The 16,853-nt window shown below is 38.4% G+C and overlaps 1 protein-coding gene across 7 annotated transcripts in view; it reads right to left on the bottom strand.

The window, feature by feature from the left end:
* MAPK14 (mitogen-activated protein kinase 14) overlaps positions 1-16,853 on the bottom strand; it is a 75,875-nt gene that overhangs the window by 28,921 nt on the left and 30,101 nt on the right. For all 7 annotated transcript variants that reach the window (XR_006717866.1, XR_006717865.1, XM_045500790.1 and 4 more), the window contains exons 3-4: positions 13,937-13,995; positions 206-317 (exon numbers count right to left, since the gene is read on the bottom strand). Coding sequence is in view for 5 of the 7 variants with exons in the window: in XM_045500790.1 (XP_045356746.1) it covers positions 206-317; positions 13,937-13,995 (171 nt within the window). In the remaining 2 variants the exon portion in view is untranslated. The remainder of the gene's footprint in view (positions 1-205; positions 318-13,936; positions 13,996-16,853) is intronic.

Genomic DNA, 16,853 nt, shown 5'->3' with positions numbered 1-16,853 from the left:
AAGAATCCAGGGCTTGGGGAATACAACAGAAACAAGATTGGCCATATGTTGGTAGCTGTAGTCATTGAGTAAACGCAGGGGTTCATTACAGTATAATTGTACTTGTGATTTTATGTTTGAAATTTTCCATAACAAAGGGTTTTTTTTTTTTTCTTTCTTCTTCTTCTTTCTCTTAAGCCTTGAGATGGAGAAAGGGAGACTATACCTTGAGACCTCGGAGAATCTGGTAGATAAGGAACTGAACATGGTCATCCGTAAGCTTCTGACATTTCACAATGTTGTTCAGATCTGCTCCCATGAGATGGGTCACCAGATACCTAGAAATTAATGGAGAGTTACACAATAATCCAGAACCCCTGTGAAAGCTCTTAATTTCATAAGACTTCTAGAGGTATTTAAGAAAAGGCAATTGCCTAAAAGGCAATCTACTGAATAGAAGATATCTGCAAATGATATATCTGATAAAGGGTTAGTATCTAAAATATATAAAGCACTGATACAACTGAACACACCAAAAGCAAATAATCCAATTAAAAAATGGGCAGAAGATATGAACAGACATTTCCCCAAAGAAGACATACAGATGGCCAATAGACACAGGAAAAGATGCTCAACATCACTCGTTATCAGGGAAATGAAAATCAAAATCACAATGAGATACCACCTATGACTGTCAGAATGGCTGGAATAAAAAATTCAAGAAACAAGTGTTGGTGAGGATGTAGAGAAAAAGGAACCCTCATGCACTACTGGTAGGAATGCAAACTGGTGCAGCTGCTGTGGAAAACAGTATGGAGGTTCCTCAAAAAATTAAAATAGAACTATCATATGTCCAGTAATCACACTATTGGGTATTTACCCTCAAAATACAAAAACACTAATTCAAAGGGATACATGCACCCCTCTGTTTATAGCAGCATTATTTACAATAGCCAAGGTATGGAAGCAGCCCAAGTGTCCATCAACTGATGAATACAGATGTGGTATATATATACACAGTGTAATATTTCATATACCATATGTGGTATATACATAGTGCAACGACATAGATAGAGCTAGAAAGTATAATGCTAAGCAAAATAAGTCGGTCTAAGAAAGACAAATGCCATATAGTTTCACTCATATGTGGAACTTAAGAAAACAAATGAATAAAGGAAAAAAAGAGAGAGAAAGAGAGAGAGAGAGAGAGAGAGAGAGAAACCAAGAAACAGACTCTTAACTACAGAGAACAAACTGATGGTTACCAGAGGGGAGGTGGGTAGGGGGATTGATGAAATAGGTGAATAGGTGATAGGGATAAAAGAGTACAGTTATCATGATGCACAAAAGAGAAGAGAAGAGAAGAGAAGAGAAGAGAAGAGAAGAGAAGAGAAGAGAAGAGAAGAGAGGAGGGGAGGGGAGGGGAGGGGAGGGGAGGGGAGGGGAGGAGAGGAGAGGAGAGGAGAGGAGAGGAGAGGAGAGAAGGAAGGGAAGGGAAGGCAAGGCGGTAAGTATGACAGTGACAGCTAAAAACTTAGTAACTACATGGGGGGCTCATTACACCTATTCTAACTTTACCACCTTCCATCTAGTTTTCTAAAAATTTCTATAATCCTTCTTACTAAATGTATCTTTTCCTAGGTTCTCTGAAGAAAGAGACAAGAAAAAAGCAAAGATGAAGATCAGAATGATGTATGTGTCAATATCACTTTTAAAAAAAAAATGTTGCATGAGAAATACACAGTGCAACTAAATACATGGCCATGATAAAGCATCTTGATTTTTAAATCTATCATTGTTATTTTCACCTCATTATAAACCAAGTTGTAGGCACTAAAATAGGAATATTTTTAAATTTTCAAATTATAATTCTTTTTCAGGATTCACTGGTAAAAGGATATTGTTCACTGACAATATTCCTGCATTTACTTTAAAGGAAGGAGGAATATTATCTATAAAGCAAAATGGGGCATTCCAGAACCTCTCCTCACAGGTGTGGTCCTGGTTATTAACCTTACGTGGTAAGATTAGGGAAACGATTACATTCAAGTCCAACAGGTTCACCACGAATATTCTAGATGCAATGCCTTACCCACTCATTACTGTATTACACAGCTATGGGAACATAAAAACCAGATCAGTAGTAAAAAGGCTGAATTTTTAAAAATCAAGTTAGGTTTTATCTACTGTGTAAGAATCACTACTCACTCCTGAGGCTGAATAATAATGTATACCAGTTGAGCTATTACAAATGCTTTCATTTCATTTCTATTTTTATATTTTATAAATTTAGAGGAAAAGACACTAGGCCAGTAAATTTAAATCTATTAATGCGTTATATAAATATGTGCATGATCTCTCTTCATACACACACACACCCCACCCCACAACACACCACACCACACATTATATTGTTACTTTCTCTCCTTGGGGGAACTGAATTTTTCTCCTGTTTCGTAATTTCCCTTTTGGGCGGATATGGTCAGTTCCCAATTTCACAAAGATCAAAAGAACTTAGCCTAGATATAAAAGTAAGACTTTAGCATTTCATATTTTTAAAGGTTGCACAATTACATGTCCTTGAGGAAAGGGCAGACTCTAAATGTAATTTAAAGAATAAATTGAACTTTTTGAAAGGCTTCATTAAAGGTAGTTCTCTTTTAAGAGATGTTCCAAGCTCAACTAACAACCAAATGTAGTCAGTGCTTGCTCTGTATCAAGTGCTGTGTCTCATGTATTCTTCCCGACAACTCTATAAGGTAAGTCTCATTAGCCTTGCCATTTCACTGATAAGGAAACAGAACAAGGATATGTAACTTGCTCAAGGTTAAAACAGTAATAATATCAAGGGTTGAATCAAAAACTGTTTGCTCTCAGGACCATGGTCTTTTTTTTTTTTTTTTAACTTTTTTTTTAATGTTTATTTTTGAGAGAGAGCGAGAGCTAGCATAAGCAGGGGAGGGGCAGAGAGAGAGGGAGACACAGAATCCGAAGCAGGCTCCAGGCTCTGGGCTGTCAGCACAGAGCCCGATGAGGGGCTTAAACCCACGAACCGTAAGATCATGACGTCAGCTGAAGTCAGATGCTTAACCAACTGAGCCACCCAGGCGCCCAGGACCATGGTCTTAATCACAGCACATACTGCTTCCAAATTCTTCCATTTGACCTCAAACGTAAGTCAAAAGAATGATCTTCTTTAAAAAAAAAAAAGTTTTCTAAGTGTCACAATAATCAGGGAAGCAGTATCTCTAGATAATTTCCATAATAATTCTCAATTAAGTAATTTGACGGTATCAAAGTAAGTAACTTTGATACTTACTATCAAAGTTAATCTTTACTGAAAGAAGAAAGTTGGCAAAAGCCTAGCAATATTCCATCTTAATCACAGTCACTGTATTTTTTTAGCCCCAACTAACACATAATCTGACAAATATGAGAATGTTATCAATAACTGGTTAATATTTTGAAATCAGGACTTCTCCCAGAAGATCAAGTATAATGGTTGCCATATGCATAATATCAATTATGACAAAATGTAAGGCTCAGGTTGAGGAAGAGAGAATCCAATTTCTATTTTATAAGTGTTTTGCAAAGAATTACATTTTATGACTTTGGATAGAACAAGGATTATTCTCTCGATTTTAAAAAATAATTTTAAGGAGAAAAGGTAAACAAAGAGAACATTGTTCTACATGATTCCACTTAGAATCTCCCTTAATTTGTCTTGAAATAAAACCTAAAAATCTTAACTCTCTAATATGCCTGTTCTAGTTCACAAGGATGTTAAGCAGTATTATCAAAACAACCATAGTAATTTCAAATATAACTATTGTGTTTAAATGGTTACCAATGACTTAAGAAATCCTATACAGCCAGGGGTGCCTGGATGGCTCAGCTGGTTAAGTGTCCGACTTCGGCTCAGGCCATGATCTCGTGGTTCGTGAGTTCAAGCCCCGCGTCTGAGCTGACAGCTCAGAGCCTGGAGCCTGCTCGAGATTCTGTGTCTCCCTCTCTCTCTGCCCCTCCCCTGCTCGCACTCTGTCTCTCTCTCTCTCAAAAATAAATAAACATTAAGAAAAAAAGTTTTTTAAGAAATCCTATATAGCCAGAAGACCACTGAGTGCACAGCCTGAGAGACAAAGAGCATGCTTTTAATTAGAATATTCCACCACTGTCCCCATCAGAGACCACATCTATTTTATCAGTAAAATTTCCAGGCAGAGGGTGAGACCGTCAAAACATTAAATTAATGAGTCTATATAGTAATAACTATCATGCATTGCTGCCAGGCTACAATTAAATAAACTAAAAAGCATTCATGGCAGAAATGTCTTGCAGGGAGTAACCTAATCACTGTATGTTGTTTCCACGAATCCCAAAAACTAATTCACAACAACCAATTGTCAAATTCCAGCTCATCATATACTGAAAGGTTTCAAAAATAAACCTTCCAACAGTGGACAAAAGCAAGCATCATGCAAAGTTACTGAATGTTTATGGAAGAGGTATGAACTTTTAAAACGGTGAACAAGGGAAAAGAAAATGTAGATGAACACATTTTGAATAAGTCTATTCCAAAAGGAGCATTCATGGATAACCACATTTCTACAGCATTTGTCTCTGGAAAGCAAATTTAGTTACATTTTGGTAAAGACATGACTACTATTGTCAGTGTTCATAATACCTCAAATAAATTAACAGAGGTTTGACTTGAGAAAGCCGGAATGCTATCTAGTTGTCATCTTTTTTTTCTCTCTGTTTATTTTTAAGCTAGAAAGGAAAATCAAATGTAGAACAATTATGATGGACTTTTCAAAGAAATTAACTACCACAGATTTGGGGCCCAAGCCTCATCTGGATTCCAAAATACATGGTTTCCTCAACCCTAATTGGACAAAGAAGTAAGTTGAAAGCTTTTTTTTTTCCATAAAAGGAATATTTGACAAAATTAAAGACATTTATTTAGGGTAAGAGAGACATTTTTCTCAAATAACAAGATGAGTTATAGATACCCTATTTCAAGAATTTATAACTCACCCAGTCACAAAGAATGAGGACCATATAACCATCTCTCTCTTTAAATGAGAACCTAGGGCACAAGTGGTATGGAGTGGTAAAAATTATGATAAATCTTAAATTCAAATGACAAGTTCCTTTTGGCTACAGAGTGAGACAGGGATACCACACAGCCTTAGACTGTGCAATCTGTAAAGACACTGGTAAAGTGACTACTTCATAGACGAAGATAGACAATGTGCTCTTGAACTTACAAGGGACCCCCCTCCCCACATGTGACAGGGAGAGGAAAGAACATATTTTAGCATCATAGGCAGTTGCCTTTACACCTAAAGAAAGGCTATCAAGATGAATGTTTGAGCAGTTCTCCATAATGGTCTACATTTCAGCTGTGTCCTCAACACCCTCTATCTCCAGCTCAAAAACCCCCTGCTTAACAGTGGTTAACCGTATCCAGAAGGCTCTGGATGAGGTCTGCTGGGCAGCAGAGTTGCTGCTGTTGATAAGAGGCCCCGCGTTGGCCTGGAGACCAGGAGCCGAAATAATGACCAGAAACAAAAATCCACTGGTGTGTCAGCCAAGCAGGATGCTCGACCAGTCAGCTTCCTCCCTCCCTGCTGAACGGTTCTGAGGGCTCCCTATCGCAGCCGCAAGCCACTAGAGCAGACAGATAATGCAGGCCAGAATGACCAGGCCTAGGATGGCAAAGAACATCAGGATGAAAATACCCAGCATGATGGAGCCCTTGGCCTAGGAGGCCTTTGGATTCTGGGCAAATTGAGCTGTGAGCATAGAGGCTGCAGCCAGTGGAGAGACATGGGTCCCTCTCTTCCCTTCCTAGTGCTCCCATCTTTAAAAATGAATTAAGTAATTAACAGAAACCCATGGGGGAGGGGAAGGAAAAAAAAAGAAAAAAAAAAGAGGTTAGAGTGGGAGAGAGAGCCAAAGCATAAGAGACTCTTAAAAACTGAGAACAAACTGAGGGTTGATGGGGGGGGGGGGGGGGGGGGAGGGTGGGTGATGGGTATTGAAGAGGGCATCTTTTGGGATGAGCACTGGGTGTTGTATGGAAACTAATTTGACAATAAATTTCATATAATAAAAAATTTTAAAAATGCACTTAAAAAAATGAATTAAGTAAATCGGACTTTATTAGTCTAAAGGCTGAAAAGACAATTTCATGGCCTGATTCAAATCTTGTTCTTCACTTTCCTTGGAAGATGGTCTCCCTTAAATTAAATCAAACATAAAGAGCACAAATTACGATCTCTCAAAGTGATCATAAGTAAAATCTACTGTACCAGCAAAAAGGCAGAACTCTACATTAAGAGGTTTTCAGTACTCTCAACAGTGCCCCATTTTAGAACTTCACTTATTAAGTACTTCTTGGATAACACCCAATTGTCAAGACTCCTCCCCTACCACCTTTCTTTTTAAAACATGATACAATCAGAAAAAATCTTCATAGAAAAAAAAAATCTCTCTTATATCTATAGATTGGCATGTCTACTACTGTTAGTCCTATTTGATAAAACAATCATCACAAGGCAAAAAAATATTTCCATATTTAAACAAAGTATTTAAAATAATCACAGGGATTGACAATTTGTAACCACAAGCCTCTGAAATACATCCAGTGATCCTTGGGACTCATTACAGTCTATTTGCAACACAGCAGCGGAGTAATTTTTTAAAAATAAAAATCAGATCATATCACTTCTCTCCTTTTCATTTAGAATAAAGATAAAAACCCCCTCAATGGCCGAATAAAACCTTACATAATCCAGAACCCTGTTCCCAAATATCTCTCTGACCTCATCATCTACTTCTCTCCCCTGTTCCATTCAGCTCCACACTGGCCTCCTTACTCCAGGCACAGAGACCCCTTGCTGAAATTCCAATTCAGCATGGAGTCTTCTATCTCAGGACCTTTGCACTGGCTATTCTTTCTGCTTAGAATGCTCTCCTGCCTGGAATGCTCTTCCCCCAGAATATCCGTGAGTCTAATTCCTCTACTCCTTCAAATGTTTGCTCCAAAATTCACCTTCGCAATGAGAAGGTCATTGGCCACTGCATCTCACACCCTGCCCTCACACTCCTAAATTCCCCTATGTTACCTTTTCTTTTTGTCCACAGCATTATTGCCTGCTAATACACTAAATTTTTTTTATGCTCGTGGTTTATTGTTATCTATCTGTACAATGCTCAAGGAGGACAAAATTATTTTTGTTCCCTGTAGTATCTATAGAAACTAGAACAGTATCTGGTAGATAGTAGGCACTAAATTACTACTGAACAGAATCTAATGACTCAGGACAATGCATATAGAATTACTAGTAGGACCAAGGAAGATACATCTCATTAAAAATACTCATGCCAAAGATCTTATCTGGTAAGCAGACCAGATGGTTTTAATGTAAGGAGTAAAGGCACCATTTAGCAGCCATGTAGACAGCTTAGCCAGCTTATTTCACAACAAACTATTCTCCTCATTTAAAGCAAAGATGACTGAGAGGTGACCTCTAAATTATCTGCATCAATCAACCTGGACTCAATATTTTACTATATGGTCTACATTACAGGATAAAAACAAAAAGCTAGTCAAAAGAGAATATACTGAGCATACTACCAGAAAATTAGATCATCAACCAGTTGTAAACAAGACAGCACAAGGTTATTTCTTCAATCACTCCACCAACAAATATTAATTGTTGAGCACTGGGGATGCAATGATGAAAAAGAGAGTTACAGAATTTAGATGAGAGGAAGGCATTTATGAATATAAACTCCTAAGAAAGCATGATTAGAGCTATAAAATATCAAGGTGTTAGAGAACACACAAAAGAGGGCCCCAACCCAGACTTAGGAAGGAGTTAATCGAAGGGAAAGATTTATTTTTTATTTTATTTTTTATTTAAAAAAAATTTTTTTTTAATTTATTTTTGAGACAGAGCATGAGCAGAGGAGGGGCAGAAAGAGAGGGAGACACAGAATCCGAAGCAGGCTCCAGGCTCCAAGCTGTCAGCACAGAGCCCGACGCGGGGCTCGAACTCACGGACTGTGAGATCGTGACCTGAGCTGAGGTCGGACGCTTAACCCATTGAGCCACCCAGGCGCCCGGGAAAGAGTTATTGAAGGACCCAAACTCTAAGCCAGACCCTGAAGCTTCTTTACCTTTTTAAATTAGCTCATCCGAGAAAAGGGGGACATCTTATTGACCATATCAGACAAAAACTCAATGGTATTAAATGTAAGTCACTGAAGACAGCTACAAGGAGTTTCACCAACTCTCTACCCTCGGCAGGTCGGCAGCAGACCTGCAAAGGAAGTAAGTTGCAAATATACCGTTGATACAGTTAACTCCTTCATCTTTCTCCCAGACTGCTTCTCTTCCTGCATTACCTATCTTGGGCGCTCAGCCTATTTTCAAAGAATGAAAGTATTTCTGTAAGCCCAAACAATGAGGCTGGGTATTTCTTTCACAGTGATGGAGGAAAGCATTACTTCCGAGCAGATAATGCTTATTTGCTAAATTAGGAAAACAACTCTTCTCTGCCACAAAAGCCAATCAATCATAATTTACTTACACAGTTTTTATCCAAATACAAAACAAAAATCAATGCTTATCTATCAACTCCTTTAACATTCTCCATTCAATCAAATCTCTTTTTCTGTACACTTGACACGTTTTCTTCATTTCTTTGACTGTCTGGAATAAATTTCAACCTCTAAGCCCCATCTATCTATATTTACCTATTTCTTCAGACCCAATTATTACTTTGTTTAGAGGCTTTCCTCTACTGAGTTTCTCCTGTGTCTTGAGACCCTGTATGTTGCTTCAACATTAGAAATTTGACTTGGTCCTTTAGTTATTTTAGGTAAACATTTATGTTTTGTCTCATTAAAAACAGGCACCACATACAACTGGAAGGCCTTCAGTTGTGACATCTTACACGGAACCGATCATAGTATCTACCCAGTAAGAAAGGCTGGCAGACTTTCAAATAATAATCACAGCCCTGGATCAAGAAAAATGTCATTTGAAATACATTTAGAAAAAAAAAAAAGAAAGAAAGAAATACATTTAGAGCCAAAAGACCTGAGTTGTATGCAATTTCATATGTAGTATTACAGAATTCAGTTCTTCTCTCGACCACAGTTTCCTCATCTGAAACCTCTAAGTACTAAAGATTCGACTATCTCTCTGCCCCTCCCCCACTCGTGCCCTGTCTGTCTCAAAAATAAACAAAACATAAAAAAAAAAAAAAAAACTTTAAAGATTCAACAAGGAAGAAAACAAACTCCCTACTCTACTAGACCGTGCAAGCCAGAGGGAGAAGAGACACAATCACGAGTGTAGGATGGCAACATCTGCTAAGAACAACATGGCGTAAGGGGTAGACACGGACGGTGGGAGGCTGAAGCTATGCTAGTGAGGGGAAAAAGAGCTTCTGGTAAAGAGACCTTTGAGTGGGTCCTGAAAGAAACGAAGGAGCCAGTCATGTGGATATGTGGGGAGGGTGTTCAGGCCAACATTAGAAACCAGGATAAAGGTCCCACGGGAATGTGGATGTCCATATTCAAGCAAGAACACAGAGGCCAGAGTGGATGGATGCAGAGAGTGGGTGGGAAGAATATTAGATGTGGTCAGGGAGTGCACAGGAACAAATCATGTAGGATCTTCCAGAACCTACCACACTGCCTATGGTTTATTAAACATTTTCTTCTCTCCTATGAGGAGTCTCAACTCGATCATCAGAGATCATGCTTATCTTTATTTACTGTTACATTCCTCAGAAACTAGTACCGTGCCTAGCATAGGATGGGTGTTCAAATACTGAATGAAATCAGATTAAATGTAAATCCAGAAACTCTCTTTACCAATGCAGTATGCTCAGCAGCTTTTATTTACAATGATGTAAAAAAGCTACACTTGTTAGGGGTCCCTGGGTGGCTCAGTCGGTTAAGCATCAGACTTCAGCTCAGGTCATGATTTCACGGTCCATGAGTTTAAGCCCCAAGTTGGGTTCTGTGCTGACAGCTCAGAGCCTGGAGCCTGCTTCAGATTCTGTATCTCCCTCTCTCTGCCCCTCCCGTGTTCATGCTCTGTCTCTGTCTCAAAAACAAACGTTAAAAAATTTTTTAAAGGAAAAAGCTACACTTGTTAGATGAACAGTCATTTTTATCAAGTTTAACTCTACACAAGGTGATAATTTGCACACTGGTTTTCACTAAAACAATGGTTGCTGGCTGACCCTGTTGTAAGGTCTTCTGCTAGATCACAGCAGATTCTAAAACCCCACTACTATTTCCTCTTCAAGAACTAAGCAGAGATAAGGAACTCAGGTATAAGAAACCTGCAGTGTGAAGGTGTAAAAAACAAAAAATGCAAAAAGCAGTAGAAAATTCCACTTACCATGACAATTCAGGTTTCCTGAAATTTGAGGAAATAGTTCCCACTAAGAGTCCAAAGACTCTTCATTGCCTATAAGCTTGATTAGAGAACTGACATCCCCAAGAAAAGGCAATATTGTTGCACAAAGTTGCAGCTTTCTCTAGGGGCTAGGTTCTAATCAAGTATTAAATGGCCAGTGCCATTTAAAATTTCTGGATTTCTGGGGTGCCTGTGTGGCTTAGTTGGTTAAGAGACTGACTCTTGACTTCAGCTCAGGTCATGATCTCATGGTTGTGAGATTGAGCCCCGCATAGGGCTCCACGCTGAGGGTGGAGCCTGCTTGGGATTCTCTCCCTCTCTCTTTTTGCCTGTCTCCCTCACTCATGTGCTCTGTCTCTCTCAAAATAAGTAAATAAACACTTTTTAAAAAATAATTTCTTTGGATTTCTATTGGGAACTAAATATTTGAAGCATGCATATGCATATACATGTCACCTCCCAGCAAACATTACCATCAAAAGCCAAGAGAAATGTCCAAATGATTTTCAGTCACCAAACTACAAAAGTTTGCCATCTGTATAACCACATCATATGGCAGTCAAGAACAGCTTCATATATTCATATTTTAACTCCACATTTTCCAAACAATCTCTCTCTCTGTTAGATTCACATTGTTCCTAATGACCAAAACTCACTACCTATTGTTCCTTTCTCAAAAGTTATGTTCTCACAGGGGCGCCTGGCTGGCTCAGTCAGTAGATCATGTGACTCTTGATCTCAGGATTCTGAGTTCAAGCCCCATGTTGGGGGCAGAAATTACCTCAAAATAAAGTTTAAATTTAAAAAAGTACATAGTCTTGGGGCGCCTGGATGGCTCGGTTGGTTAAGCGTCCAACTTCGGCTCAGGTCATGATCTCGCGGCTTGTAGGTTCAAGCCCCATGTCCAGCTCTGTGCTGACAGCTCTGAGCCTGGAGCCTGCTTCTGATTCTGTCTCCTTCTCTCTCTGCCCCTCCCCCACTTTTGCTGTCTCTATCAAAAATAAATAAACGTAATAAAAAAAAATTTTTTTAAATAAAAAAGTATATAGTCTTACAAATGAAGTATGCACAATGCCTAGTAACCAAGAAGTTACAAATTCAGGAAAATTGTATTTGAATTGTATGATAAATGAAAAATGCTAACTGCAACATAAAGGCACAAATACACATAACACATGATTAAAATTCAACTGTAAATATGAAAAGTAACTAGAGATTTTATTAATTAGCACAAAAAATTCATGTTCAAAATTATAGCCTACTCTAAACCTGGCAGGCTACAGAACCACTCTAGCCTTTAGCGCGTCTGATGTGGCCAGAATAGTGGGTTTTTATCTGCCTGCTTTGTTTTAATGTGAATTTGACTACTTTAAGGAAGTACAGTACCAGTATTTTGTTTTACCACACACACCCCCACTCCCAGGTGTATAATGCTGAGCCTCATTTATGTTAGTTGGCCCTAGAAGTATTTAAATTTGCAAACCTTGCAATTAATTGTAGGCGACGATGTTTGGTCTCTTATGCAAATTCTGAAATGACTTTGGAAAACTCTGATATAACCACAGTCCTGGACAAGCACTAATTTTTTTCAGTGATACAAACATTATAGAAAAATAAACAATGAAACATTTTCTTAAGGCAACCTTAGGTTCACCATTCTGTTTTCCGAGATTCTCCAGTATCAAAAAAGCTTCAGAAGTCAACCACCCCAATTTTCATCATTTGCCTATTAGGTTTAATTAGAGAACCACTGGGGGCCCAGGCAGGCAACGTGACTAGTCCAAGGTCCTATAGCCAATTCGTATCTTGATTACAAATGGGTTTTAAATTTACATCCTCGCCCCCAGATTTTGATTTGTCAAGGGCAAAGAGTAGTGTTTTCCATTATTTTGAGGCTTTTTCTAACACTCTGCTCAGCAAATATTCAATAAGTGGTACTGAGATTTCCTCCTAAGAGATAAACTCAATTCTTGTTTATAAATCCAGTAAAACCTTGGTTTGTGAGCATAATTCTTTCTGGAAACAAGCTTATAATCCAAAGCACTTGTATATCAAAGGGAATTTCAAGAACCATTGGCTCAGTTGTGATCATGTGATGTTTGGCATCATGTACTATTTGTATTGCAAGACATTGCTCGTTTATCAAGTTAAAATGTATTAGAAATGTTTACTTGTCTTGCAAAACACTCGCAGAACAAGTTACTTGCAATCCAAGGTTTTACTGTAATCAGAACCTGGGGCACCTGGGTGGCTCAGTCAGTTAAGTATCTGATTCTTGGTTTTGACTCAGGTCATGATCTTGGGGTTCATGACTTTGAGCCCTGAGTTGGGCTCTGTGCTAGCAGCACAGAACCTGCTTGGGATTCTCTCTCTCTCTGCCCCTCCCCTACTTGTGCTTGCTCTCTCTCTCTCGAAATAAATAAACTTAAAAAAAAAAAAATCAGAACCCAACTTACACAATGTTCTATGTCAATTATATTTCAATAAAGCTGGAATTTAAGGTGTTACTTCCCTCTTACGGCATAGTGTATCTGTGAATTAGGGATGGGAGGGAGGTGTGCTAATTCAGATACTGGGAAAGCTACAGTAGATTGTTCCATGCACAAGAACACCTGCTGGAATCTATCTTGAACTCATACATGTGCAACCTGGGCATGTGAGGTCATTAATTCCCCATAGAGCAACCCTTGCCAATGGGGTCAGGGGCCAGGGGATAAATGTTCCCCATCTGAGGTACATTCAAACTGCTTCCTAGAAGATTCTGGCAGTTTTCAGCCCGACTGCCCACAGTAGTGACCTCCTAAATAAATAACCTTGTAGCAGCTTTCTCTCCTGCTTCATTTTCCCAAGTCCCTATTACTGGTTTCTGAGAATCTCAGGGTCTGTTTTCCAGGGTGGGTCGCAGGCTTGACACAATAGAGATGGTCACAACTGGGAGAATCAGCACAATTCATCAGCTTTCTCAACACGTGAGGTCCACCCCTTGTCCCAGGACAGAAATCCAGTTCTTCAAAGAAGAGTGTGCAAGTCTAGTATCATTTCCACATGTAAGTGGGACAAAAAAGAGAGAAGAACTTGTATAAAACCAGGTCCTGGTTTTTTGATGTAAATTCAATGATGCAAATTTAATGATATAACGTGGAAAGGCGTCTCTTTAAGAACCGGGACAGGCAATGTGAGAACAAAAGTCATAGTCAAAACTCCCTATACTCCTTTCCATGGAACTCTGCAAGGACTCACTACTGAATCTTCACAATGTGCCTTAAAATGATGAAGATACAACTATGTAGGTGACCCTTGAACAAAGCAGGAGTTTGGGCACCGACCCCTCGCATGCAGATTTACACCACACATAATATACCATCTCTGTATTCATCCCCATCCCCTAGAAGAGCTGGATGGCAGGAATAAAGAATCTTTTGAAGTCTGTTTACTGCTAAACAGGAATAGAAATAGACTGCCACTCATCATCTAGCTAAGGAAGGCAAATGCAAAAGGTTCACTCACACATCATTGAATTCCTCCAGAGACCTTGCAGGTGTAAAAACATCCAACAGACCAATCACCTATGAGAAAACAGAAAAATCAGACAGTAAATAAATATAGAACCATAGTACCCATCAAGCTTAGTCATTTTAATAGGAACGAATTTCAAATCCTACCATCTCAGTTCAACAACACCACAACATCATACATTTAACTACAACTTATTTTTTACCCATATTATGGTTTTGATTTTTACTTGTTAACATCATTTCCCATAACATATTTTACCACTAAAAACTTCATCTCTTTAGAATTTGCTCACATTTAGCCACTTGTAAATAAGAAGCAAAAAGATTTAGGGCTCTTGACTCACATATGCACTAATAGACTAATGATTAACAAGCAGAAAAAGGTCAGACTTCTCGAACTATTATTACAGTATCATGTTTCTTTTTTTTAATGTTTATTTACTTATTTTGAGAGAGAGCGAGTATGCATGCAAGTGGGGGAGGGGCAGAGAAAGAGGAAGAGAATCACAAAGGTTCTGCACTATCAGCACAGAACCCAACAGGGTGCCCAATCTCACAAACCATGAGATCATAACCTGAGCAGAAGTCAAGAGTAGGACACTTAACCAACTAAGCCACACAGGTGCCCCAGCATCATGTATTTTTTTTAAACGTATTATCATTCCATGAAAATTTTCCAGATGTAGTCTTCAAGACTGATATTTTTGAGCTCCAAAATATTCTCTTAGTATATAATCTTGGTGTTATTCTTACAATAGTCTTAAAATTCAGATACTTTTCTTAATCATCATCAGGTATTTGGATCAGAAAATTTAAAAATTGTTTCAAAAGGCTACCTTTATGGAAGGATAAAGCGAAAACTACTTAATACTCAGTAATCCATGGTCTTTGAGCAGTTTTTCTGGTGGTGGAGTTATACTGATCAATCCATTTATACCACCACCATACCCCTTCAATGGGTATTGAAGAGGGCATCTTTTGGGATGACCACTGGGTGTTGTATGGAAACCAATTTGACAATAAATTTCATATATTAAAAAAAAAAAAAAAAAAAAAGAATATCTGGAAATGAAACAAATGAAAGCCAAATGGCCTTCATGAAAATTGACCCATGACAGTGGCCTCATTAGCATGTTGCTCTAACCAACCAAGCTAAACAAACAGCTCTGAAAGTAAAATACACCAATGCTCAAAACCTTACCATGAAAAAGCACACTTTTAATTTTTTTTTTTTTCAACGTTTATTTATTTTTGGGACAGAGAGAGACAGAGCATGAACGGGGGAGGGGCAGAGAGAGAGGGAGACACAGAATCGGAAACAGGCTCCAGGCTCTGAGCCATCAGCCCAGAGCCTGACGCGGGGCTCGCACTCACGGACCACGAGATCGTGACCTGGCTGAAGTCGGACGTTTAACCGACTGCGCCACCCAGGCGCCCCGAAAAAGCACACTTTTAATTAGAATGTTACTCCACTCATTCAACTATCAGGCTTTTAAAAGCAACTTCAATTATATAGCCTGAACCCAAAAGGGAAAGGCCTTGGAAGTCAAGGAGAATAGCTTTCCAAAACTTTACATCTTATTCCAAAGGAAAGGTACCTGTAAGATCATTACCCAGACAACTGTATACAAGAAAACCAAAACTGGGATATCTGGGTGGCTCAGATGATTATATGTCCAACTCTTGATTTCGGCTCAGGTCATGAGCTTGCAGTTTGTGAGATCGAGCCCCACATTGGCTCGTTGTTGACAGCACAGAGCCTGCTTGGGATTCTCTCTCTCCCCCTCTCTCTGCCCCTTCCTGCTCATGCTTTCTCTCTTTCTCAAAATAAATAAATAAACTTAAAAAAAAAAAAGGAAAACCAAAATTACTTATAGCTGTACTACCCATTATAACTATCATTAACATTTTGAGATATTTCCTTTGATTTTTCTGATATATGTAAAATAAGTTCAGGTTATATTCTGCATACAGTTTTCTATCCTGCCTTGTCACTATATAATGACTATTCTCATATCCTCAAATATATTTCATGCTCTACCATTTGTATATACCGTTAATTAACCAATTTCCTATCTTTGGACATTTAAGGAACACTGCAACTGTGCATGTACATGTGTATGTAATATATATTTTGCACATCTTGTATTTCCTTCCAGAAAATAAATTTCAACAAACAGAATTACAGCATCAAAGGATACTGATATATTTAAGGATCTTAGTATTGTCAAATTGTCCTACATAAAGCTGAGGTCAATTTACATTCCCACCAATAGTGTATCTGTGACCTTATAACAGCTCTGAATCGTGCTTTAAATTTAAGTCAAATCATTTTCTTTTACCTTCTCCATCTAAACCATAACTGTTTTTCTTGAGTCTGATATACTCCTGGCTTAAGATCTTTGGTCTTTTGATTACTCTGCCCATCCCCACTTGTACTTTAGGTAACTGAGATCTAGAAGTCGATTTTGTTCAACTGTTCCAATATTTTTTAATCATTGATTCTTGTTACGTGAGATGTTCCATCTCCCCAATGACAGGAAAAGTTTAAAACAATTTACATTGCTTTACATTATTTCAATTGTGATTGTGAAAATCCTCAAATTAAAGTAAAATTAAAACACTAGATGTCAATTTACATAGGATTTTTCATGTAAGAGTTACCTCAAAGATAGTAAAACAATGTAAGTCCAAAATATTTTCAAATAAAGCTCCAACTTCAATTTGAAAACACAACAAGCATTTTGGAATCAAACAGCTGTAAGTCTGAACTCCACAGTCAGTTTGTGATTTCCTGGATCCATGAACTTATGTCTTTTTCACTCCAATAACCCCAGCACTTGGAATACTGTCTGGCACATAGCACCTCAAGTAATATTTGTTACATAAATGAAAGAAAGGAATCCTCT

Source organism: Leopardus geoffroyi, chromosome B2, assembly GCF_018350155.1.
Source record: "Leopardus geoffroyi isolate Oge1 chromosome B2, O.geoffroyi_Oge1_pat1.0, whole genome shotgun sequence".
In the NCBI taxonomy this organism is placed as follows: Eukaryota; Metazoa; Chordata; class Mammalia; order Carnivora; family Felidae; genus Leopardus; species Leopardus geoffroyi.
The sequence above is the reverse complement of the archived record's forward strand: the minus strand, read 5'-3'. Positions and strand labels throughout refer to the sequence as shown.